Here is a 25,819-nt window from a genome sequence, read left to right on the forward strand (position 1 = left end):
TTAATTGACACTCCAGACGTATTACTAATAGTTATGCGTATGCAATTAAAGTATTTCTGATGGACAAAATGTGAGATTTATATCAGATAATTCATTTCTACTATTAAGTTATTCATTTATGAGTGATTTGCACTTATTCGCACTAAATAAATAACTATTAAAAATTGTTTTAATTAATTGACACCATATAATAGAGTGAATTTTGTTTGATCAAACAACAATAGATGATAGATATAAAGCCAAGAAACTTGCTATTAATATGCTCTACTTGCTATTTCAATGTAAGTATGATATTTTCTAAATGTTTCGTTCAGATAACTTAGATAGTCAAAATTTGAAATTTTAATAGCACATATATTAAAAATAATTATTCATAAAAGATTAATGAAATAGTAAAAAAAATCAATCAAATTATAAAAATACAACATTTAGAAGAATTCTTTTATCCTTCAAAAAGTCAGTATTTCTGCTGTAATTTTCTACAACATTGTAGTTATTGCACTTTGTCTATGGATTTGTATATATGTTATATATAAATTATATATCTAAACTGCCCATAAGTGCAATTTTTATATAAATTGTTTATTTCTTTAACAATTTCATATGAAATATGCTTTTTTAAGCGTATCAAAGCTGTGTTCTTAATGTGCATGGATATATCAAGAAAAATGTCGAAAAAAAAATGTGAATTCACAAATTCACTGAATTTTCACCGTTTTTTGAATTTTGCTACAGCACTAATATTAAATAATACTAAAATCTTCTGTCTTTGTAAAAGAATAAATTCTGACAAAAAGTGCTCGTTTAAATTTAATGATCATCTGTATGACTAAGTGGTAAAAAGTGTTTATGACCAAAAAAGGGTTACATGCTTAGTCTATTTTTCTGACAGGATACTCTAGATTTACATGATCTCTATTTCATATCTCTTTTTAGATTCTTCGACAGATTTTATGATAGAAAACCAAGATTAACAAATTTCCGGTATGTTAATGAAGAAATCTGCAGCTACCCTCAATATTATTTCAATAATCAGTATCGTTTCTCTTACAATTTATTTTTTTCTCAATAATTTAACAAGAAATAACAATACACACTTGGTTTTACGTATAAAAGCTAAGTGTCGAACTTAATCAACTTTACTTACTTAGCAAATGAATATTTTTGTGGTTGCGAGTTCTGAATGCTGAAGTTTTAGATTTCTCTATAAATGATATCATTGCACTTACAATGTTGTTCCAGCCTATCGCATAAATCATAGAAAATCCAAAAAAAAAAATAATATAAAGAAAATTCATGTCATGAAGTTCAAAAAATACCGTGTAACATTAAAATTTGTTATGCATAATACATTTTAGCTATTATATTTTTTTTTTAATTTTCGAGAAATTGAATGGTGAGTCCGATAGAGAAATTTTTAAAAATCCTAGTGCCTCATAGAAGTAATTTCCCTCGTCTCCCATACTTCCAAATGTATGCATATGACATAAACTTTTATGCATTACACAAATGGCCAATAATATCTATAGAGTAAAAAATTAGAAATTTAATTTTTTTATATGATAGTTATATTTCAGATTTGCGAGCGTAACTTTTTTCTCCATGGCATACTTGTTTTAAGAGCAAATGATCAAAATCGTCCTTCAATTATTGAAGGAGCTGATATCTTTTGAAAATTGAATTGAAAGGGTATTCAATTTTCAAATTTCCTCTCAATTTTGGAAACATATCAACTCTATGAATTAACAATTATGTGCCTTCACAGTTTATCAGTCATATAAGGTGCTTATAAAGAAAAAAGTTACGCTCGCAAAATATGTTTTTATATAGATTTCACATAAAATAATTATGTAATTTCTAAAAAGAATATTTTTGTTCTTGAATATTAAAGTGTATTGTAGTTTAAAAAGTTTTAAATATGTTGCTAAAATTTCAGGTTTATAGCTCATGTCTAGCATGACTTCTTCGTATGCGCAAAAAATCTGACACGTAAGGGTATCCTTAAATCAAAAACGTAAAAATTATGTTTTACTGAAGCTCATTAAGCTGCGCCTCGTATCTCTCGAGAATGGTACGGGCTCTGATAACGCGAGATTCGAGGTCCAAACGCTTGAGAAGCTGTGGCTTTGATTGTTTCTTTGCGGAAGATGTAACACCGCCACCAGCAGCTGCTCTTGCCTTCGCAGCCTTCTTCTGTTCCTGGATACCTTCGGCGGTAGCCTTGACGTTCCTGGATGTCTTCAAGACGATGTTGAATGCTTCAAGAAGAGCCTGGTCTTCAATGCCGGAGCCCTTCTGTACGTTCTGGCAAACACCTGCGAGTGCATCCATGATTCCGATGACGATTCCTTCTGGTTCGTCTGCGCCGGCGAGGATCTTCTCAACGTCAGCAGAGATCTTAGCGAGCTGCCGTATGACGTTCTCGCCGAGATCTGCGTGCTTGTTGGAATTGGCTGATGGGTGTTCCTTGGAGTGGAGCATAATCTTGATTGTAGCCTTGGAGAGGGCTGAGCCGAGAGAAAGAACCTGGAGGGCCCATTCTCTGGACATTGATGATGGACGCTCCTGTGCGGCCTGGAGCTGGGAGTCGACCTTGGAAGCGGCTGTCTGGAGTGGCTTGAGGGCAGCACGGAGGCGCTTTGTGACGGCATCGTTCATTGCTTCTTCGCGACGAGCGATTTCGACGGCCTCGTTGACTACCTTGATGGCTGTGGACAACTCGTTCTCGAGGGACTGCTTGGCCTCTGCGGAAGTGTTGGCCCAGTCGCCTCTGAGGAGGAATCTGTTCCTGAGGGCTGTGAGGAGTGACTCGAATGAGTTGACGATGTTGGAAGCGCCAGTTGTGAGCATGTTCTGGTTGGAAAGTGTTGTCGTCGTTGCAGATGCGCGGAGAATCTGTTCGACGGCAGCCTTCATTGCCTTCGCGTAGTTGACCATTGCAGTAGCTGTCTTCTTGTTGTCCTTGGCTGCTGCAGCTGTGAAGAAGGCCTTCTCCTGGTCGATTGCGGCGTTGGCGAGCTTGGTGAGCTGCTGGGCCTGCTCTGCAAGTGTGGCGTTGATGTCGGATGGAACTGGAGGCATTGTGAAGTGCTGTGGTAACATTTCGGCAGCTTCGAGATCTGGTTCTTCGATTTCGACATCTGTCAATCTGTTGAGAGATGTCAATGTGTTTCTGGATGATGAAGCGACTTCCAACAACTTGGACAACAATCCAGACATGGAGATGTTGTTCAAGTTGTTTGTCAAGTCGTTGATTGAGTGTGTGAATGTGCCGACATCGCCTTTGAATGCGATGTAAGCGTTCTTGTCTGTGTTCGGCTTCTCGATCTCGTCAGCTCTCTTTGCGAGGTCGTTGAGAGACTGTGTGAGCTGTGGCATGCACTTCTGGAGGGAAACAGCGAATGTTTCTGGGATCTTGGCACTGTTGTGGGCTGCAACAGCACCCATGAGAACCTGGATTGTGCTTGTGAGTGCCTTGAGGACTTCGAGCTTGGCCAAGTCGATGGCGGACTTAGGCTTCTCTGTCCATTGTGGTGTCTCTGCGTCTTCGAGCATATCGATGAGGGAATCGATCATTCTGTTGAGGGAACGTGTTGTTCTGCGGACTGCTGTTGGGTTAGTGGATGAGTCGCCACCGAGTTCGTCGATCGACTTCAACGATGAGACGGACATGGCGAACTTTCCGACTAAGTCTGAGTAGTTGCCTGGGTTGTTGGCGTTTGTGACCAAGAGAGATCTTGCGGCCATGGACTCGCCAGTAGAAACTGTTGTGAGGATGTCTGTGATGGCGTTCTTGACGAGCTTGCGGTCCTTGCGTGTGACAGAGCGGACGAATCCGTTGACGCCTGTCTGGAATCTAGCGCGCTTGTCCAAGAGAGAGTCGCGGGCTGTTCTGATGTTCTGGATTGAGGCGATCTCCTTGAGTGGGTCTTCGGAGTACCGTGTGATGACTTCGATGAGTTTCGGCTTGATCGATTCGAGCTTCTTGCCGAGCTCTGCGGAAACTGGGCTCTGCTTTGCCTGGAGCTCGAATGATGGTCCTTCGACGTCTGCGAGCTGCTGCTTGACAGCATCAAGTGGGGCGTCCTTGGTGTTGGAGGAAGCAGCGGCGGCGTTGAGGGCTCTTGTGTCGATGAGGGACATTGTGATCTCATCGATGTCCTTTGTATCGATGGAGCGCTTGACGTTGGCGAGTGCATCGACTGACTTGAGTTCGATGCCTCTCTCAGCGCAGATGGCGTTGAGTGCTCTGATGGCTGTCAACAACTTCTCGATGGCTGTGTAGCACTCCTGAGATGCCTTTGGATCGGAGAGTGATGCAGCTGTTGTTGAGACACGTGCTGACATGATGGCGAGGTCTGTTGGTGTGCAGCCGATGAGTTTGCGGGCTGACTCTGGAAGTGTTGAGACAACGCGGATTGCGGCGGCGCAGAGCTGTGGCATGACCTGGAGGAGTGTCGAAGCATCGACTGGGTATGATGAACCCTTGTGGTTGAGGAGCCTTGTCAAGATGACACCTGCGGACTGTGTCTCTGTGGCAAGGATGGACTTGCACTCCGAAACTGGGACCATGGACATGGATGGGAGCAATCTCAAGATGGCTGCGAAGAGGTTGGCCTCGGCTGTGGCGAGTTGATGTGTGGATGGTGTCTCGTTCTGAGCACGGATTGTGAGATCGTAGTCTGGAATTGCGACTGGGAAGTCTGTGATGGCCTTCTTCTCGACCTTGTTGAGCATTCCGATGATTTCTGCGATCTGTCCGGCGATGATGACGAGCTGCTCCTTTGGACATCTGTTGATGTAGTCACCGAGCTGTTCGTCGGAGATACCGAGCATTGTGGCGATTGTATCCTGAGCCTGGGCGTACTCCTGGATGGAGTATGAGCCAGCCTTGGCATCCTTGATGATGTCGTTGATCTTCTTTGCGATGTTGATGAGCTTCTCGAGCAAGTTCTGCTGCTGTTCTTCGTACTTGATGGAGTTGATGACTCTGGATGTGGATCCTCTCTGGAGTGGCTGTTCAACAGCGAGCTTGGCGAGGTCTGCGATGTTGTCGACGGAGACTTCGTGCTGGAGGAGACCGGCAGAGATGAGGACTGCCTGCTGGTTGGAGAGCTCGTCGTCGTTGAAGCGCTCGAGTTGAGATGACAATGCGGAAAGTGTCATCTCCATCTGCTTGATAACTTCGTCAACCGATTGCTTCTTCGCATTGTTTGACATTGTTGAAGCAGGTGTGCAGTCTGCAACGTTGCTGCGGTTGATGAGGAGTTTGCCGATCTTTGATGCGAGATCGACTTCCTTTCTTCTCTTGGCAGCGATTGCCTGGAGCTCCTGGATCTTCTGGGCTGTGAGTGGGTCTGGTGTTCCCTTCTGCTGCATGGCGAGAAGGCAGGCGCGGTCGAAGATGGAGTCTCTGTAGCCGGCGCCGTTGAGTTTGGTGACAGCGTCGTTGAGAGATGCCAATGAGCCTTCAACGAGAGCGAGCAATGCTGCTGCCTCGTCTGGCTTGAGCTGCTGGACCTTGGATGAGTAGTCCTTGAGTGGTGTCTGCTTGAAGTTCTCGAGCTCTTCGAGTGCCTGAGCTCTGTTCTCTGCCTTCATCTGTGGCTTGACATTTGGCTTGGCCGCGTTGATTGCCTTCTTGATGTTGTTGAAGAGTGTGGCAGCGACGAGAGCGTTGTGGACCATGTCGTTCTTTGTGAAGGAGTTGTTGATGCCACTGGATGCTGGAGCGAGGTAGAGTTCTGTGCCAGAGGCTGGAGTGAGTGCGTTCGTCATTGATGAGATCATTGTTGTGTCTGATGAAGCAACTGTCTCCTTGCGCGGTGGGACGAACTTGAGGAACTCTGGAGATGAAACAACAGACAATGCGTACTGTGCTGCGTCCTTCTCCTGGTTGGACAACTTCGGTGTCTCGTTGGATGGGTTGTTGACCTGGTTTGTAGCGGCGTCGAGGGCCTTCTTCATGTTGCTCTCGATTGGCTTTGGTGGGACTGTGGCCATTGGTCCTGCGAGCTGTGAAATAGCGCGGAAGACTGCAAGCTTGGCCTGTGTATCGTCGATGTATGTGAGGGCGGCTTCTGTGAGCTCCTGGTCGACGTAGTTGTTTCCGAATGTGTTCGGGTTCTCCTTTGACTGAGCGAGCTGCTGCTGGAAGAGTTCCTTGAGGACCTCGTTCTGTGTCATGTTTTCTGGGTTGAGCTTGTCGGCATTCTTTGTGAGGATGTCGATGGCTAAGTTGATGACACGTGCCTGGAGGAGAACTTCTTCTGGAGACATTGAGGACTGGATGATCTTGAGAGATTCTGGAAGAGAAGCGAATCCCATCTGTTGGGCGATGCCCTGCTGGATCTGGATCAAGTCGTGCTGTGGGATGTTCTGGCGGAGAACGTTCATGCCTTCTTCGGTACGAGCGAACTTGGCCGCCTTTGGATTGTTTGTGCCAGCAGAGAACTTGAGTGCCATGAGTGTCTGGAGGAGCTGCTCGACAGCGGACATCTTCTGGAACGCTCTGGCTGGGTCTGCCTCTGATGATGGGTTCTTCATGATCCAGTTGACAATCTCTCTTGTGTTGTAAGAGTTCTTGACTGGCTGGTTCATGAGGGAGTCTGTCATGTGTCTGAGGAGCAAGAGCTCGTTGAAGACCTGCTCCTGAGACAAGTTCTTGGCGTACTTGTCGAACTTCTCTGGGTCTGCGATGAGGCCGAGCATGTTGTTGATTTCGCCGGCAGTGCGCTGGATGTCACCTTCATCCATCTGCATGAGAGCAGCGGCAACCTGTTGTGGGTTGTCGAGGAACTTGATGAGATCTGGGTAGAGCTGGAGAAGGAGCTGCATGAGTTCTGCAAGACGTGCCTGCAACTCGAACTGCTGTGTTGTCTCAGAGTTGAGGTTCTCAAGAGCAGCGATGCCTGGAGCTCCAGTTGGGTTGGACTGGATATCGATGACGGACTTCGGGATGTTCTTTACGCCGTCCTTCCTCTTCTCCTGCTTGATGTGCTTTGTGGAGTCTGCGACCTTCTTGGACTTGTCGAGCTCTGTCTTGATGATCTTGGCAGCAGCAAGGCAGTCCTTGTCTGTGATGAGATCGAAGTCGATTGTGCGGGATGAATCGTCGACAACCTGCTTGGAGAAGTCGATTGGGTAGGACTTGATGATCTGGTTGAGCATCTCCTTGAGCTTGTCCACGAGCATGTTCAACATCTGCTTCGTGACCATTGGAGAGTTGGACATGTTCTGCTTGAGAGATGAGATGAGGCGCTCGATGTTCTCGACTTTGTCCTTTGTCTTTGGCTCAAACTTGGCGAGTTCGTGTGCCCAGATTGCGTCGTGGAGGCATGTCTCGAGGCGGCCTTCTGTGAGAGCTAACTGCTGTGGTACTGTGGCTTCCTGGATGAGCTGTGGTGCGTTGTAGAGGTAGTTGCCAATGTCTGCCTCTGTCTGGTTGCGGAACTTAGGCTCATCGATCTTGTTGGCCATGGCGGACCACATTCTGATGGCTGGTGTGATCTTGTTGATTGTATCGGAGATGGCGATGGCCATTTCACGACCGTTGGAGACAACACCAGATGACTTGATGGCTGGAAGGATGTTCTTTGTGAAGGCGAGGTACTTGTTGGACTCGTCGGCCATGTCGCTCCACTTGATTGTGAGGAGACGGTCCTTGCGCTTGAGCGGTGGAACCATCTCGCGGATGAACTTGTTGACTGTCTTTGGAAGCAAGTTCTTCTGGTCGTCGCTGAGAGCTGTTTCGAGGTTGACGAGGAGGGAATCGATCTGGCCGTTGAACATGTTGGAGAGGGCGAGATCTGACTCGTACAACCACTGTTCGTACTCCTTGTTTGCACCTCCGAGGTTGTCGAAGTCCTTGAGTCCAGCGCGTTCTGCGGACTGGAGAAGGAGTCTGCAAGCCTGCTGTACGTTGTGCATTGGATCAAGAAGGATGATAGCTGCAGAGATGGAGCCGCACTTGACGAGAAGCTTGGTGTCTGCAATGGCAATTGCGTACTTGAGGTAGGCGAGTCTGTACTCGATTTCCTCGTTGAATGCGCCTGTAACCATATCTGCTTCTGTTGCGAGGTTGTTGAGAGCGTTTGCTGTTCTGACGAAATCGCGGACGGATAATTCTTCGAGTGCAGCAGCTCTGACTTCTGGGTTGTCTGATGTGAGAGCGAGGAGGAGTGCAGCACGAGCAGCGATGAGTGGATCGCCACTTGAGAGGAGTGGAGCGATTGCCTGAGCGGCCATCTTGACGAATGGCTGCATCATCTCTGCCTTATCAGCGATGGCACCGATGTTCTCTTCGAGAGCAGCGAGAACGTTCGGAGGAACGTTTGTTGTGTTGCCAGAAAGGAAGTCTGCAACGGCATCGAGAGCCTGCTTGAGGACTTCTGGTGCAACAGCTCTTGTCTTTGGATAGAGTTGTGTGGCGAATCCAGCACTCTGAGAGGCGGATGTGTACTTGCCTGTTGTATCGAGGATGTTGAAGATAGCGTTGGCGAGGTCATTCAACTCTGGATAATCCATGACGAGGCCGATGAGGTTGTTGAGCTTGGAGTGGATGTCGTCGCAGATTCTCTGAGCCTGGCCTGGCTTGGCTGTCTTGAGGTCGTCGTACCATGCCTGGGATGTTGGTGGAAGGTCCTTGAGAGGAGCAAGAGCTGGTAAGTTGGCGTTCTGTGTGTAGCCTGGTCCCTTGAGAGCCTCGATGAGCTTCATAAGCTGTGGAAGGATGAGTGTTGTGAACTCCTTGTGTGTGGCAGCGTTGAAGTGTGGCTTCTCGAGAAGTCTGGCGATTGTCTGAGCGTTGGATGAAACGTTCTTTGTGATATCAGGAAGCTTTGGAACACCGACAATTGAGGAAACAAGTTCGGAGTTTCCAGCAACTGTCTGTAATCTGTCCTTGGAGTTTGTGAGAACTGGAAGGAGCTTCTTCTCGTCGACCTTTGCAGCGTTGACATCGATGGAAAGCTGGTTGAGTAAAGCAGCCATTTCGTCAATGAGGTGCTTTGTGTGTGGTCTGTTTCCGAGCTGTGGTATTGAGGAAATGCTCTTGATGAGTCCGGAAAGATCGTTGAACTGCTGGACCATTTCTGGGATGGACTGGTCGAGCTCTGCATCCTGGTCGAGACGCTGGAAGAGATTGATGTCCGCGTTGACGGATCCCTTCGTCGGGATGTTGCGGACACAAATGACTGCCTGCGAGATCTTTGCGTTTGCGAGACCGAGGACGTCGAGTAACTTGGCCATGACATCCTTGTCGATTGTCTTTCTGAGGTTGGATGGAACGCTCTGGACATCGTTGTTCAAGGAGATGAGCTGACCAAGGAGTGCCTTGAGAGACTGGAGTGTGTTTCCTGTCTTTGGAACTGCCTTGAGCATGTTGTCGCCGGCCTTGAGTGCCTTGATCCAGCTCTCGAGGTCTTCGAGTGCCTTCTTGTCCTTCTTGATGTCCTTGTCGTTCTTGAGAGCTTCAAGGGCCTTGATGAGGGCTTCTGTTGGCTCAATGCAAGCTATGATGTCCTTTGTGGCCTGTTCAGCTGTTGGAACGACAGCCTTGAGGAGATTTCTGAGTGGTGGAAGTGTTGTTCTGGAGATATCTGATGGAGATGGGCCAGAAACGTGCGGTAAACCATTGAGTTTCTGTGGCATTCTCTCGATTCTGTTGTACATCTTCTCGAGGAGGTGATAGAACTGCTGTGTATCGTATGGCTTGAGTTGCTTCTGCTCAGCCATCTTCTGCTTGATGTAGTCGATTTCCTTCTGGACTTTCTCGGCATTCTGCTTGTTGTTTGCGATGGCGTCCTGCTTCTTCAGGTTGCTCATCATCTGGATGTAGTCTGCGAGTGCCTGGTTGAGCTTGTTGATCTGGTCTCGTGTTGGAGGAAGTCTGTACAACTTGATTGGAGCGTCCTTGAGTGATGAAACTGCAGCAGCGACGGACTTGACTGCCTCTGTGATTGCGTCAGAGAGTTCGTTGTTTCTTGTGATCTCTGTGACTTCAGCAGCTGGCAACTTCATCAAGTTCATTGTCTGTGCTGTCTTCTCGAGGTCTCTAAGTGCCTGGTTGATGGCCTCCTTGTCGAATGGGTGCTCGTGGAGTTCTGCACGGTCCTTGACGAGGGCTGTGTATAAGTCGGCAACCTTCTCAAGAATTGCATCGAGCTTGGCAAGTGTCATTGGGTTCTTCTTCATTGCCTCAAGTCCCATGACTCTGTTGGTCTGGTTGATGATGTTGGCAACAGCTGTCATGGCGTTGTGGTACTTCTCGATGTGCTGGCATCTGTCGAGATCTTCAAGCGGTGGAATGTCGTATAATGTAGCATCGAGATCTGTGATGAGACGTTCGATGATAACTGGGAATGATCCATCGTTTGTGTTCTTGTAGATCAAATCGACAGCTGTCTGGAACTTCGGAAGTTCGTTGGCGAGCTTGAGGAGATCGACTTGGAGGAGTCTCTGTGCCTGACCATTGACCATGTTCTTTCTGAGAGCAGCGATGTGTGTTTCGATGGCATCGATGTCGGCCTTGAGATCGGCAACAGCCTTCTCGGATGTGACGAATGATTGCTTATCACGGGCCTGCCATTCATCGGCATTGATGGCCTCGAATCTTCTGATCATGATCATTGCGTCGTCGATGACCTTGTCAACGTTAGCTGGGATGATGTTGACGAATGAAACAGCGCGAAGAGCTGCTTCGAGGTCGGAGATGACTCCATCAACTGATTTGTCGAGCTTCTTGAGATTTGGCTGCTTCTTTGTTCTGATCTTGTTGAGAAGGAGCTTGAGCATATCGAGTGCCTGCAATGGAGCGTTGATGCTGTTTGGATTGAGGGCGAGTTCGATTGCAGCTCTTGCGAGGAGATCGGAGAGTTCCTTAGCCTCCTTCTGCATGTCTGCTGGCAACATCTTCATCTGGGCATCGATTTCCTTCTTTGCCTTGATGAGTGTGAGCATGGCAGCGTTGGCGGCCTTTCTGTTGTTCAACAATGTCTTGTTGAGGTCGCCCTGTGCAGCCTTGGAAGCGTTGGAGAATGAAGCGAGGGAGGAGCTGATGGATGTTGTGCCGCCAGTGAGATCTCTGATGAGGGCGTCGAGGTCCTTATCAGAAAGGTTGGCCGTGAGGACTAAGTCAGCGATTGACTTGATGAGGGCGTCCATCTGCTCGAGCTGTGGAATGACAAGCTGATCGAGAACACGTGGATCTGTTGAATCGGTGAAGTTAGCTGCAAGACGTGTCAAAGCGTCTGCAGAGTTCTCCAAGTTGCGGATGAGAGCACGTGTATCGAATCCTAAGCCCTTGAGCTTCTCGAGATCGTTGATGAGAGCGAGTGTGAGGTTGTCCTGTTGCTCTGTGAGTGCGATGAGAGCTCTTGAGACTGGTGTGAGGTTCTTGTTGGATGTCTTTGCGAGTTCGACAATCTTCTTGTCGATCTGTGACTTGAGAGTTGGCATTGATGCAAGAGCCTGGTTGATGAGGTCCTGGATCTGGTCCTTGTATCTGTAGAGTTCCTGATCGGACTGTTCGATCATTCTGCCGAGATCTCTCAACTGCTTGATTGCTTCCTTGAGCTTGAGGTATTCGTTTCTGAATTCCTCACTCAAGTCATCTGGGTTGATGAGAGCGAGCATATCATCGATAGCGTTGAGCCTTGCGTTGAACTCTGTTGGTGTCAACTTGTTGAAGTCGTCGATGAGCCCCTTCAAGTTCTTCTCGATGGCCTCAATAGCCTTCTTGGAGCGGGAAACAGAGTGTCCCTGTGGAGAAGCAATCCAGAACTGTGATGGATCGACGTACAAGTTCATGATGGTTGCTGGAGCATCAACAAGATCGAATTCAACATTAGCTGGTTGATTTGAATCAACGTTGTATGTTGAGTAATCTGCGTTGTTCTCGAGGAAGTTGAGATTGAGATCGTCGATGGAAAGGTTGTCGATGTTGAGGCCTTGATCTGTAACATCCAAGTTGAACATGCTTGGCTTGAAGTCTTCTGTAAAGCCGTAGTTTTCGACACCAGCGCCTGGGTTGTTCTGGAGCTTGAGAAGGATTGCACGGATTTCATCGATTGTAAGGAGATGTCCGTACTCGTTCATGAAGTGAGACAATGTGTTGATGTATGTGAAGACCTGGTTGACACGTGGAGAGCGGATCATGACGAAGTTAATGAAGTTGTTGTCGTTGTAGTATCTGATGACCATGTTTCCTTCCTCGTCTGGGTAGTACTGGATGATCTTGACGTAGTCGATTGAGTCAAAGACCTTTCCACCAGACTCGATTGTCATTGCGAATGGAGAAAGAGCAAGAACACCTGGTCTCCAGTCCTTGAATGCGTTCTTGAACTCGATGTCGTGGTACTCAGCACCGAAACCGCGGAGTTGGCAAACTTCTGCGATGTACTTAGCCTGAGCATCTGGATTGTTGACTGGAACAATGGAGTGGGAAATTGTGTCGACCTTCTTCTGGGCAACTTCTGAGTTCTGGAACTGGACTGGTAAGATCGAAGAAGCTCCGAATTTCTCCAAGTATGGGTTGAAATCGGAAACGTTCGGGATCTGTGCGTAGACGGAATAGATACCGAGGTAAGCAGCGAGATCTTCTGATGTTGGGATAGCACCGGACATGATTGCGAGCTTGCAGTCTTCGTAGAGAGAAGTGATGTTGAGTGGATTTTCGAAGAACTGGTGTGTGAAGACGTAGAATCTTCTGCGGAGGTACATATCCCAGATCATGTCTGTCTGGTATGGAAGAGAGAACTGCAAATCGAGTGGTGTGAAGTCTGGTGTGTACAATGTGTAGCCATCTTCGACACCAAGGCCAAGCTGTGAAAGGATTGTCTGGCAGATTGTGTTGATTGGATCTGAGACGTGGATCTTGTGCTTTGTGATGAAGTTCTGGGCAGACTCGATGTAGGACTCTGTCTGTGGCTTCATGTAGTAGAGAACGATATCTGGGCGAGTAATGACGTTTCTTACAGCGACGTCGTCTTCAAGGAAGCGGAAGGAGAAGTCAGCAGAGAAGTAACCGATCTTGTAGCCGAGATCCTTGACAAAGAAGTGCTTCTGGAGAACATCGCAAACTTGTGCGGCTGTTCTGTTCGGGTTAATTCTGATGACACGTGGTCTTCTTTCGTTGAATCTTCCAGCGAAGATGAGTGGAATTTCGCCCTGTTCGACTGGAATTTCCTTGGTGTTGTAGTATGAAACCTTTGCGATTGATTCGCGAATCTTGAGTTCTGGGATAACGACCTTGATGAGCTGGATGATCTTGTTCTCGATTGGGCAGGCATCTGGTGTGTGGAATTGTAAAACAGTTGATTCGCCTTCGTCGGATTCAATTCTGACGTACAATTCGTCCTGGATGGCCTGGACATTGAGAACGTGCTTCATTGAAACAGAGATTGTCTCACGGGAAGCAGTGTCGAAGTTAACCTTGAGCTGTGTGGAAGAAATGGAAAGGTGGACTGGAAGATCACCCTTTGGATCGGCAAGCTTGGCATTGTATGTCTGGCGGTCGAAGCCGTTCAACTTCTGGACCTGGATGATGTATGTACGAGCAGCGTTACCTGCTGTCATAGCTGGTGTTGTGGCGAGCAAGTTGTTGAGCTTGGCGATGTACTGTGGCTTGGAAATCATACCAACTGGTAAGAAGCCATCGAGTGTTGTGAACTCCATCTTCTTGACGAGATCTGGGTTATCAGCGTGCATGAAGATATCGTAGACAGCAAGTTCGAGCATCTCTGACTCGTTGAGAATGCCTTGGCCGGAAAGTGCAGCTGCCTTGAAGTCTTCTGCCATCTTGATAACGACGAAATCGTTCTGCATATCGTACTTGGAGTTCATGTAGTAGTAACGGCGGAAGATGAAGGAATCGAAGATTGATTCCTGCTCTGGGACTGTGTATCTGAGATCCAATGGCTTGTTTGTATCTGCCTTGAAGATTGTGTAGCCGATTGGCATTTCGATGTCGAAGTGGGCTGCAAGACGTGGGATGAGATCCTTGATTGGCTTTGTAACATCGATAGCTGGGTATGTGTAGTTGACACCATCCATGGAGATCTTGATCTTCATGTATCTGTTGTAGACAGACATGGGGATGTTCTCGTATGGACGCAAGTTACCGATGAGCTCTGAATCGAGGACCCACTTGTGATCTTGCTTTGTGAAGTTCAACATGCATGCGTACTCGCCACGTGGATGGAGACCCATGAGCTTTGTAACTCTCTGGGAAACCTGCTTGCCGTTGAGACGAGAATCGAGAGCAATTGACTGCTGAACGTTTCTGTTATCGGCCAAGACGTAGTTAGCGAGAACTGTGATTCTGTAGCATGTTGCGACTTCTTCAACATCGAGACCTTCGGCGATCGCGTTGTTGAGAATTTCCATACCGATGTGGATGTATGATGTGATGATCTGCTTGATGAGGGCAGCCTGTGGTGACTTGAAGAGGTCGTAAAGACGCTCTCCATTGTTTGTGCAGTGTGCGAGTGAGAGCATGTCTTCGACCTGGTTGACGTCGAGGAGGTTGCAGTACTCGAAGCACATGTACTTCTCCTTCTTCTGGAGATCGCATGTGTAGATCTTGTATGGTGTGACATAGAGTAAGCAGTCCTTGAGAACTGTTTTGCCCTTGACTGTGTCGTAGTACTGGACTTGGTAAATTTCGGAACCGAATGTTTCGATTGAACGAGCAAGAGCGATGTACTTACGACGGGCATCGTTTGGATCTTCGATTGGCATTGTCTTGCAGAATCCTTTGATATCCTTGCCCATTGATCTGGCAAGCTTCATTCCCTTTGGAACGTACTTGTTGAGGTCTTCTGGGACGTTCTTTGCCTCGAGCTTTTCGTTCTTCTCAGCGATAAGCTGGTAGTAAGCGAGTTCTGCGACTTGCTCGTTTGTGAGGTCCATTGAGCCAGAAAGAACGAGTTCGACGATATCGGAGTATGTCTGCCAAAGAGCACGGTTATCGAGGAAGTCTGCACGAGAAATCATGTAGAAACGACGCTTGAAGACGATATCATCGAAGTTGTATGTTTGTTCTGGGATAGACTTGATAAGTTCGAGTGGTAACTTCTCTTCAGGACGTTCTGTATTTGGTGTGAAGAGTGTGTAACCAAGGAAGTTGGAGATACCGTACTTGGCGGCGATCTGCTTGAGCAAGCCCTTAAGTGGCTGTGTGATATCGAGCTTGATTGTCTTGGAAATGTTTGATGCAGATGTGATCTTCATGAGTGGTGTTGTGTTGAGGATAACGAGGTGAGACTTACGTGTTGGGTTGACATCGAGTAATGTCTCCTTCGGGCCGAGCCATGAGAAGCTGCCATCAGGTGAAATGATAACGACTGAGTAGACCTGTGTTGGCTTCTGCTCGATCTGGAAGTACTTGGACATTTGGCCGACAAGTTCTTCTCCGTTTGCAGAGAGATCGATCCAGAATGTAGTCTTGGACTTCTTGTAAACTGCGAGATCCTGGGAAATCATGAGATCAATCATTGGGCCATGGATGACACCGTACTGATCTGTCCAGCCACCGGCGAGCTTCTGGGCAGTTTCCGCACGCTGCCTAGCGAGTTCGCGCTGACGCTCCTTGAGCATCTGCTGGTAGATGTTGAGTGAACCATCGACCATTGTCTGGAATCTCTGCATATCGTTTGTTCTGATTTCGAGTGTAACGACAGAGTCCTTGTTTGTATGGTGTGTTGCATCGCAGAATGTGAAGTGGATAACTTCCTTCATGATCTTTGTTCTGATAACGAGTGTCCATGGGATCTTGTATACCTGCTTTCCGCTTGAATCCATGAGGTAAACAAGAAGTGGGCAGTAACGGAATTCACCATCAAGGAACTTTCCTTTCTTCTTCAACTTTGTGTCGATAATTCTGTACTTGACGTCCTGGCATTCTGCACCGAAGAATGGGACATCTCTGAGGATCTTGAGGTAAGCTCTGATGTAGTTGATTTCCTTGTCCTTACGTGGATATGTTGGGAAGTACTTGACGAAGTTCTTCTTGAAATCTGACTTGCACTTGAATGTTGTTGGAAGCCACTTTTCAAGAGCGAAATCCTTGGCCTGAACGCAAGCATCATCCTTGCCTTCGATCAAAAGAGAAAGTGCTGTCAACTCCATGAGTTCCTTATCTGTTGCCTCGCACTTTGCGTGTAAGAAGTATTCGCGGGAATCGTTGTAACCGATCTTGGAAAGCTGTGCAGAAGCAAAGTCATCCTTAGAAAGCATGAAGAAACGACGGCGAAGATACAATGTTGAGAAGTGTAATGTCTGTTCTGGAATTGGATACTTGTAATCGAGTGGTTCCATTTCATTGTTCTTGTGAACGAATAAAGCGTAACCGTGTACATAAGGTTGCTTGATTTGTTTGAAGATGTCTGTGACAACATCCTTGCAAGGTGCTGTCAAATCAAGGAATAACTTTTCATCTGTGTCACCGAACTTGATTGAGATCTTGGCCTTGTTTGTAAGGATGTATAACTTGGAGCCTTCGAAAATACCAAGTTGGCCAACAGTGACATCGGAGTTCAGCCACTTTCTCTGTGTGTGAATTGTGCAGAGAACGCCGTAGTCATCGATCTTCTCAACTGGAAGACGAAGCTCCTTCATGGCGAGCTGGAGAACCATCTTGCCTGTGAAGGACTTATCGTACTCGATTGGAACTGGTTCCTTATCGGAAATGCCGTTGTATGTATCGAGCTTGAGACGATCCATCTCGGAAACTGGGCCACGCCACTTACCTTCGAGACGAAGCCTTGCACGCTCGAGAAGGAGGTTGCGCTGGATGGAGTGGAAGGAGTTGATGACATCGTGGATTTCATCAGCGTGTTTGGAACGGATGGAAACGTTTCCGACGTTTCTCTGGAGAGAATAGTTGACTGTGACAACATCTTCTTCGAGAGTTGTGTTGACAATCGAGTGGTATGGAATGCGTACGTATGTCTTGTTCTGCTGTTCGTGGTAGATCAAGAAATCGTGTGGAGAAATAATTGTTTGGCATTCGTTTTCGACTTTTTCGATTTCGTAGAAGCAGGAGAATCTGATAACACCAAAGCCTGGTTGTGTACGTGCAAGACGAATGAATAAACGAGCGGCGTTGTTGGCATCTGGAATGTGGTTCTTCTTGAGGAAGTCGTTGACTTGTTTGTTGAAGGACTTGTCGCTCTTGTAGGCGTATGGTCTGTGCTTCTTTGTCTCTGGTGGGTTGGCGTCGTCTAATTGGACGTCTGGATGGTCGACAACGTAAGCGTAAGCAGTCAACTCAACAGCGACATCTGGTTGGATGTAGATTCTCTTGTTGGATCTGATTTCGTCGAAAGCATCATCGAAAGCAATTAAAATTGAGGATTGAGAAACAAGATCTGCAGCTGAGAAGATGAAGAAGCGGCGCTTGAAGACAAGGGACTTGAATTCAGCGCACTGGTGTGGAAGATCTTGGAATAATGAAAGTGGCACCAAGGATTTCTTGGTCTTGCCATCTTTTGTCTTTGTTTCTTCCTTGAAGAGAGTAAAGTCGGATGGGTTCTCGATGTTTTCGACCTGAGCGATCTTCTTAACGATTGCCTCGACTGTATCTGTGATGGAAATGATGTATTGATTCGTATTGAAAGCTGTGGATTCAACCTTGATCTGGAATTCACTTGGGAAGATGCAGAACTTCATACCAGAGAAGACGGAATAGTCTTCAAGGTATTTGTTGTGATCGAACCAACGCATATCATCATCAGAGAAACAAAGCAAAATAGAGTAATCTTCGTACTTCAAACCGAGAGATTCTGTGGCAGCAGAGACAACCTGCTGGAATGTGTATGATTTGCAGTATGTAACTGGCATCAAAGAGTTTTCTTGGAATCCGTTGTATGTATAGGCCTGAATTGTTTCGGAATCGTTTTCGTGAAGGCCGAGCTGTGTCTGTGTTTCGAATACAGAAGTATCAAATGACTCAACGTTTCTGATTCTGACATCAAGTTCCGTTTCCGCTTCCGGAACCTGACTTGGATCATAAGCTGGCATTTCTTCGTATTGTGGAACACCTTGTGGCAAAATACCGGATTCAAATTGTGGAAGTTCAAAGTTGAAATAAGAAGATTGTTGTTGATAGTTATTTCCTGTTGGTAATGTTGGAATGCCGAGATTTGGAACATTCATTTGTTGTGATGCATAATCGACTTGTGGAACTACCTGTTGTTGGTAGTTTGGAAGTGGACGTGTTTCTGAAGCCCATGTAATAAAAAGATGCATATCGTCAACGAGCCCCTGTTGCTCCAATGTATCTTGAGGATTCAAAATGGCTTCATAACCGTAGCGTGACATGTACCTAACGACATATGTGTTGTTATATTGAATACCATGGTTGAAACATGCTAATTGCAAAAATTGATCCCCCGTGTACTGAGCACTATATGTGCTGTACTTTGGATTAGGATCATCTAAGCCAGCACTCGTGTATATACGAATCACTGACATTTGATATATTTGAATAAAATGTAAATATGTGAAAAATAATTTGCATTTTCTTTATTTTATTTTGAGTATTTGAGCTGAATTGTTTAGTAATTTTGATAATATAAATTGATGAAAAGTGAGGTGATTGATTTCTAGTGTCACGTTTTGGTGAGCCATCAATCGTATTATATTCAATTGTTTCGTTTGTTACATTTTTATTATATGCCTGAAAAAAGAAATTATTGAGTGGAATTTAAAAAATTTGACACACCTGGATGCGGACAAATTATAGTGGATATCCTTAAACTACACAATAAAAAAAGAATGCTCTCCATTGATATTGGAATACAGAATAGCATTAAATAATATTTAAAACTGAATTGAAATTTCAGATTTCTTTTCAGTTTAATCATCACTTGGTGTTTATCTCAAATCCCTAAGAAATGTGACACGAGTACACATGCATTGGCTTTATTGAATCTGAAAGTATCAATATTTACTTGAATTTTTGATCAAATTATTTACTTTCATGTCTACAATGTCTACGTGGAAAGCGTCTCACTATACAGTAATGATGTATGGAGTTCAAATAAATGAGCAATAATCATAATTAATCTCATGTGTATCTCAAGAACTTTAGTTTTGCATTTTTGTTTCTATAACACACAAATAATATCTCTATTAAGTTGGTAGGGCCAAGAGTTTTGTTCTTTAATCCTTATTTTGAGCTTAATTGTTGAAAGTTGGTTTTAAGTTTAAGGATTAAGCCTCCGTAAATGGATGATTTATTGATTCTATACAATGTTGAAGAAACAGTTTCAATATAAGCTAAAATTTTTTATCGGAGAAAAAAATTCAAACAATTTACATACGAATATCATTATTTCGCAGTAGCATTTTTGTTTTTAACAAGGAAAATATTAAAATCTTAGCATACCTCAAAATTAATTCACAGTGCAATCAAATGATTTTGCACCCCATTCAATCTTCATAAAAAACCGTCCATTTGTTTTACAATTTTTTTAAAATTTTTAAATGGGTCCAGCACCAACTATTCCTGTTCATCCATACCTCAATGATATTTATGTTATGATACAAGATGGCGACAATCCTCAGGAGGGTGCTCCAATGCCATCTACTAAATCAACAATGCAATATAATCCAAAGATCCTAAAGGGACCATTTGCAGGTATTTGGTCCGTCTTTACACCCAACTGTGTATGTCCGATACCAAGAGCCGGTCATTTTACTGTCCATGATCCGATTAATAATTTAATGTATATTGGCTATGGTTTAGATGAAATGGATAACTGTTTGAACGATCTTTGGGTATTTGATCTCAAAACATACAAATGGCGCCAAATTCCTCTCACAGGACAAGTTTTATCTCCTCGTGTAGGAGCGCGCGCTCTTCTTTCAGGAAATTATCTCATTATTTTTGGAGGATACTGTAACAAGGTATACTACGCCGACTTACATTCGATTAATGTCCAGACAGGTGAAGTAGCTATGATTGAAACGCAAGGAGAGCAGCCACCAGCACGTTCTACTCCAATCACAACGATGTACAACGGAAGATACTTCATTTGGGGCGGATATAACGGCCAAATGCTCTCTACACTCCACGCATTGGACGTCTCAACAAGAGTTTGGCAGCACTATCCACAAGATATCGTAGGAAGGACAGCTATTCCTGGATGTCAAATTGGCGATAAGTTTTACGCTTACGGTAGCTCTAAAACCGGTGGTGTCATTCGTATTGATCTTACAAACTGCCGCGTCGAGCTTATTCCAACTACAGGCGCTGAGCCACCATCAACAGTCATGGGCGCAGGTATGGCAAGTGTAGAAAACCTTCTCTTCTTCTTCGGCGGAAAATCATCTTCTAAATGGACACTTGTTTACGCGTTTGATGTCACCAAAGACTGGTGGTTCGTCTTCCATGTCATGCCTGATGGCGAAAGTGTCTCGGTTTCCGATGGTTCTGTCTCTGATTTAGGTTTGTTCATGGTTCCAAGAATTAACGCATTTTCTCTTGTCTACAATGAGCCAAAGAGAGAACTTGTCGCAACATTGGGCGATCCTATGAATAATCCACCTCATGTTTTCATTGTTTCTATTGGAGATGCCCTTGCTGTCATACATCAGAGAGATGATATGCTTGATATGTTGAAATTGCAGAGATAAGAAGCGATATGCATACCACAAAAATAATATATTAATATGTATGAATAAAAAAACTCATATTTTGTAGTTTTTTTAATATATATTTAATAAAATTACAAAAACTTTTCAAAACTATATAAGAATTTATTGAAGTATCTAGTTTAAATATAAAAGATCGCAAGGGATTCTATTGATGTTCGAATTACATATTCGCTTGATTTTTCAAATCAATTGTAAGAGCATTAGCCTTTCATCGATGTATTATTTATCGGATGGTAGCAAAAACATATGCAATAAAATTAATTCAACTGTAACAAATATCTAAATCTTTATCAGATTAGAGATGCAATTACTTTTAATAAACATCGTATCTAAAGAAGAGGCATAAATATCGAGGGGGTTTTGCTTGGTGTCTCTAATTCCTTGGTTTTCTATTATAAATTTGAAATTTGAATCTTAATCCATGGGATATTCTTGGATAATATGTATAAACAGCTTTGTTTTGGTTCATACATTGAGAGTAATTAAGTAATAATATTGAGTTCTGTATTTGATGTAAACGAATAAAAAATTTGGAGAGAGGGGAGGTAAAAAAGATGAAATGAAGTTAAAAAATTGATTTAAACTCGTTTAAGAAAAGATTGATAGCATATCCAAGAAAACTAAATTTAGTACTTAAGATCTGAGCCACCAATGAACTCACGAATGCAAGAAATGTGAGGAACGATCTCAGATGAGATTGGGTAGAAGACGTTGAGGAGGTTGAGAAGTCTGCGGGCCTCCTTTGTGATCTCTTCGGACTCCTTAGAGTGTGGATCTTCGCCTTCTTCTGGGACTGTAGCCTCAGCAAGGAGTGTCTTGCCCTGGATGGCAAGGACTGGAAGTTCGTAAACGAGGGATGAGTTGAAGAAGAGTTCTGCGTTGCCCTGGAATGGGAAGATGTTCTTCTCTTCGCCAATTCTGACGGATGTCCATCTCATGATTGTCTTACGTGGTGAATAACCACGGAAGTTGAAGTCACGGACAATACGTCTGATGAGGCGGAGATCTGATGTTGGGAAGCGGTGGTTGAAGTCGATGTTGAGTGGTGTAAGAGCTGAAACGTAGATTGGTGTGACATTGTCTGGGCCAAGGGACTGAAGGAGCTCTGGATTAAGACCGTGGATACCTTCGATGATGAGGAATTCCTTATCATGGAGGGCCATTGGCTTTGTAGCATCATCTGAGCCACGGCCTGACTTGAAGTCGAAGCGGCGTGTTGGAACTGTTTCGCCCTTGAGCATCTTTGTAACGCGCTCACCGAGGAGAGCGACGTTGAGGGCATCAATGCTCTCGAAGTCCTGAAGGCCGTCTTCGCCGTATGGAATATCGCATGTGTTCTTGTAGTAATCATCCATAGAAATGACTGTGGACTTGAATCCATTGACACGGAGCTCGATGGCGAGTCTGAGAGCGAATGTTGTCTTGTTGGATGATGATGGGCCAGCGATTGTGACAACACGCTTCTGATTGAAGTTCTTGTAAAGATGCTTAGCGATCTTAGCGAACTTCTGTGTGTGGAGGCCTTCGCAAACCCACTTGAGGTCATCGATCTGGCGCTTGAAGATGATGGAGTTGAGTTTGGCGACATTCTCGCAGTCGATGAGCTTTGCCCATTCACGGTACTCGCGGAACATGTCGAAGATGGCACGTGGGTCGTTCCACTCCTGGAGTTTCTCTGGGTTGAGGAGCATTGGGAAGCGGAGGATGATACCGTGTTCGAAAGCCTTGATGTCGAAGATCTTCAGTCTCTCCTTATCAGTGGACATTGGCTCGAATGTGTAATCGATGAACTCGCCGCAGATGACGCACTGGATGAGGTCTTCTGGCCATGTCTTGAGGAGACCAAGCTTATCGTAGTAGCCGTGATCCTTGAAGAACTGGGTAAGGTTTTCACGGTCCATACGGCCTAAGGTGATCTTGATATCGGAGTCCAAAAGCTCCTTTAACTCCTTATGAATGGCTTCGGCTTGTTCTGGGGTGATTGGCTTGTACTCGTAATCAACCATGTAGTAGCCATCACCGCAAGAGTGCTCAACCTTTAAAAGGCGGTGGTAGAGCTTGTTGTAGATAGAGCAGACAAGGAATGATAAAGTTGCGTGCTCGCTCTGGAGTTGGGAACGTGTAATTTTACCATCTGTTACACCAACTGATGGAACCTGGAAAAGAAAGTTTAAAGCAACGTCAGATTGACGGCGATCCATAATAAAAATGTTTGGTAACCGATGGGAATTGAGAAGTTATGAAAAAAACGATGAAGTAGGTGATGTGAAATAAGACATGCCAACTTTTGTGAAAAAATATTCATTATATGATAATAGTCGAATTATTACCACTTTGAACAGAGAAAGTCTTGACTGTGAATTTTTATACATTCAATTTTTGTATGAGGGAGATTTTGGATCTAAAAAAATGGAATTTATGGAAAAAGACAAAATGGAAAACATATAATATCGAAAACTGGATCTAATTACTGCTTCCGAAATTCCGAAAATCTCCAAATTTTTCGTGAAAATTAGAATTTCTTAGAAAATTCTATATTTTTTATCATCATTTTTTTATTTTTGAATTTTTTTTGGAAAAAAGCGAATAAAAAACATTGCTTATTTAGGATACTGATCCAATGTGTAACCAAAACTAATTAAGGTTTAATCATTTTTTTGACCAATCATGACTCAAATCGGTAAATGCACCAAAATGTGTCCGCAATCTGAGATAAATGAACACAAATCAGAATTTCTATCCATATTTGAGTGCGACCCAAATGGAAAGTTTGATCCAACGCTCGCGATCAAAAAATATTCCAGAAGTTCAGCAGGTTTTCAAGCAAATTTGAATAATGTTCGTCCAGTAGATGTTCTGTATAAAACTTTACAGCATATAAATTCGAAAATCGTTATACCAAATTTAAAATCTCCTATTGAAACTCAAATTAAAATGTATCATTATGTCAGAGATCGCTTACGAGCTGTAAATCAAGATATTACGATTCAACAAGCACATTCACCCGAAATTACCTGTATTTATGAATATTATATTGCATTCTTCATATGGTCTGGTATCAATTTTAGAAACTTACCGCCATCAGATTTCGATTTTGTACAAAACTTTGATCAAATTTCCGAAGGATTCTTATCATTACTCGAAGAATACAAATTTTATCCTTCAAAGAACCAAGATTTATATTATTCCGCGTATGTAGCATCTTTATTCTGCACTGATCAGTTTCAAGAGAATTTATCTAAATTTAAGATCGAATCACATTTTTACATCGTAAAATCTGTTCGCACTGCATACTTAACCGATAACATCAAACTTTTCCTCAATACAATCAAGCATGCTCCATTTATCATTCTTTACACAGTTATTCTTAGCGATAAACAAATTTATACAAACTGTATTTCATCACTTCGCCTCTCATTTAAGAGCACAAGCTTTAACCCGGACGTATTACTCAACGAATTCGAACTCAGTGAGAACTATGATCAAATTAAAACAGCTTTTAATATCAATCCAAAAGGAGATTATCTTACATTCGATATATCAAAACAAATACAAATAGAACAAACTCCATACTTCATTTTACCATCATCTATTGAAGAATACCATAACAGTCACGAATTTCATCTTGAATTCAGTAAAATCAGCGAAATTGACTTATGACATATATATTATCATGAATTTTAAATTCTTTGTTTGTAATACTGTTCACTAAAATTACCAAATAAAGTGTTTTTTTTAAATAGATTTTGATTTTTTTCTTGGATATCATCGACCATTTGCGGTTTTGATAATGGATAACAAAGGCTTGCCTATCTATCGAAAATTTCTTTTTGATTCACCTTCAATTGGCTACTTTGATAAAAAATTTTACGCAAAAGACCTCAATTTTGCTTCGAATCCACCAGATTACACTTACCTATTACTGATACATGTAAATCTGAGGTGAAATTATAAACTGGATTATAAGCAAATTTTTGGGGTTTCATTCTTTTTTTTTTTCATCAAAAAATCTTATTATGATTCCTTTCATCATTTCCTATGTGATGAAATTGAATCCAGACACAGAATCAAAAATTCTTACTTCTTCATGGCAGGTACCTGTGTTCTTGATTGGTTTTTCACCTTATTGTGGTCATTGCAAAGCTGTATTACCATATTGGGAAAAGTTGAAAGAAAAATACGAAAATGACAAGCATATTTTAATTTCAGAGCTAAATTGTGTTGACTTTCGCGATATGTGCAGGAATAAATACAAAGTTGGATCTTATCCTTCTTTCAAAGTCATAAAAAGAGGCCAGATAGAAGGTGTTCATCCAGCTAATCGTAATCTTGAAGGGTTTGATAAGATAGCAACCGAGCTGAGACAACAAAATATGGATGAAATGTGTAATCAAATTGCTTTTATGCCAAAAGATGTTAGTTATCCTTATTTCATTTATCATACTACAGAAAACATCAAGACAGCATGCAAGTTCATGGAATCTCTAGAGAGAAGAGAATCAATCAAACCATTTCGAAAACAAATTTTTACGGATGCCAACGCGACAAATACATATTTCGAAGCTATTTTAAGTCCAAACACAAGTTTAAACATGTCTGGATTTGTGGAAACATATAATATTGAAAGTTTCGTTGAAGAATACAAATACAAAAATTTCCAACAGATTCCTTGGGTAGTTGCATTCTCAAGGAAGAGACCAATCGCTTTATTAGTTAATTCTACAACACAAGTAGCCCCACAATTTGAGAATTTATCAAATACAAGTCCAAAATATTATTGGATTGCAATAACGAGCAAAGCGTATAATTCGAACTGTCCAATTGGATATAACATCACTGATAATGATCTTCCTGCTATTTGGTTTTCAAATCCAAAGAAGAATAAAGGAAAATTGTTATTAAACGCAACAGTTGAGTCAATTAATGATATATTAGGCAAAGATCCCAAAAATCTACCAGAAATGAAAGCTTTTAAATTTAAAAACGCGTTTGCTCGCTCAAAAATAGTTTTCAATACAATTGATTACGTTATTTTTGCAGTAATTGGCGTTTCTGTTGCAACGATTTTGTTTGCTATCGGATTTATTATATATGAGCTTCGAAATTCGCTGAAGATTGAATAAAATATCTTGTTTGTATTTTTTCCATCAAAATACCA

General features: G+C 43.6%; 5 protein-coding genes across 5 annotated transcripts; 3 read left to right on the plus strand and 2 right to left on the minus strand.

Annotated features, from left to right (window-relative positions):
• Positions 1-1,908: 1,908 nt before the first annotated feature.
• Positions 1,909-18,477, minus strand: TVAGG3_0614050 (cytoskeletal anchoring; the record flags this gene model as incomplete). The annotated part of the gene is made up of 1 exon (XM_001321270.2): positions 2,029-18,474. One exon carries the CDS (start codon positions 18,472-18,474, stop codon positions 2,029-2,031), a length of 16,446 nt encoding a protein of 5,481 aa, XP_001321305.1.
• A 1,011-nt stretch (positions 18,478-19,488) lies between these two features.
• TVAGG3_0614060 (nitrile biosynthetic process) lies at positions 19,489-20,747 on the plus strand (the record flags this gene model as incomplete). The annotated part of the gene is made up of 1 exon (XM_001321269.2): positions 19,489-20,640. One exon carries the CDS (start codon positions 19,489-19,491, stop codon positions 20,638-20,640), a length of 1,152 nt encoding a protein of 383 aa, XP_001321304.1.
• A 497-nt stretch (positions 20,748-21,244) lies between these two features.
• TVAGG3_0614070 (phosphoribulokinase family protein-related protein family) lies at positions 21,245-22,880 on the minus strand (the record flags this gene model as incomplete). Its single annotated transcript, XM_001321268.1, has 1 exon — positions 21,288-22,862. The coding sequence occupies one exon, from the start codon at positions 22,860-22,862 to the stop codon at positions 21,288-21,290; it is 1,575 nt and encodes a 524-aa protein (XP_001321303.1).
• A 402-nt stretch (positions 22,881-23,282) lies between these two features.
• TVAGG3_0614080 (mRNA transport) lies at positions 23,283-24,388 on the plus strand (the record flags this gene model as incomplete). The annotated part of the gene is made up of 1 exon (XM_001321267.1): positions 23,329-24,321. The coding sequence occupies one exon, from the start codon at positions 23,329-23,331 to the stop codon at positions 24,319-24,321; it is 993 nt and encodes a 330-aa protein (XP_001321302.1).
• Positions 24,389-24,671: 283 nt separating this feature from the next.
• On the plus strand, positions 24,672-25,805 carry TVAGG3_0614090 (intramolecular oxidoreductase activity, transposing S-S bonds; the record flags this gene model as incomplete). The annotated part of the gene is made up of 1 exon (XM_001321266.1): positions 24,678-25,784. The coding sequence occupies one exon, from the start codon at positions 24,678-24,680 to the stop codon at positions 25,782-25,784; it is 1,107 nt and encodes a 368-aa protein (XP_001321301.1).
• Between the last annotated feature and the right edge of the window lie 14 nt (positions 25,806-25,819).

Source organism: Trichomonas vaginalis, chromosome III (genome assembly GCF_026262505.1).
Source record: "Trichomonas vaginalis G3 chromosome III, whole genome shotgun sequence".
In the NCBI taxonomy this organism is placed as follows: Eukaryota; Parabasalia; order Trichomonadida; family Trichomonadidae; genus Trichomonas; species Trichomonas vaginalis.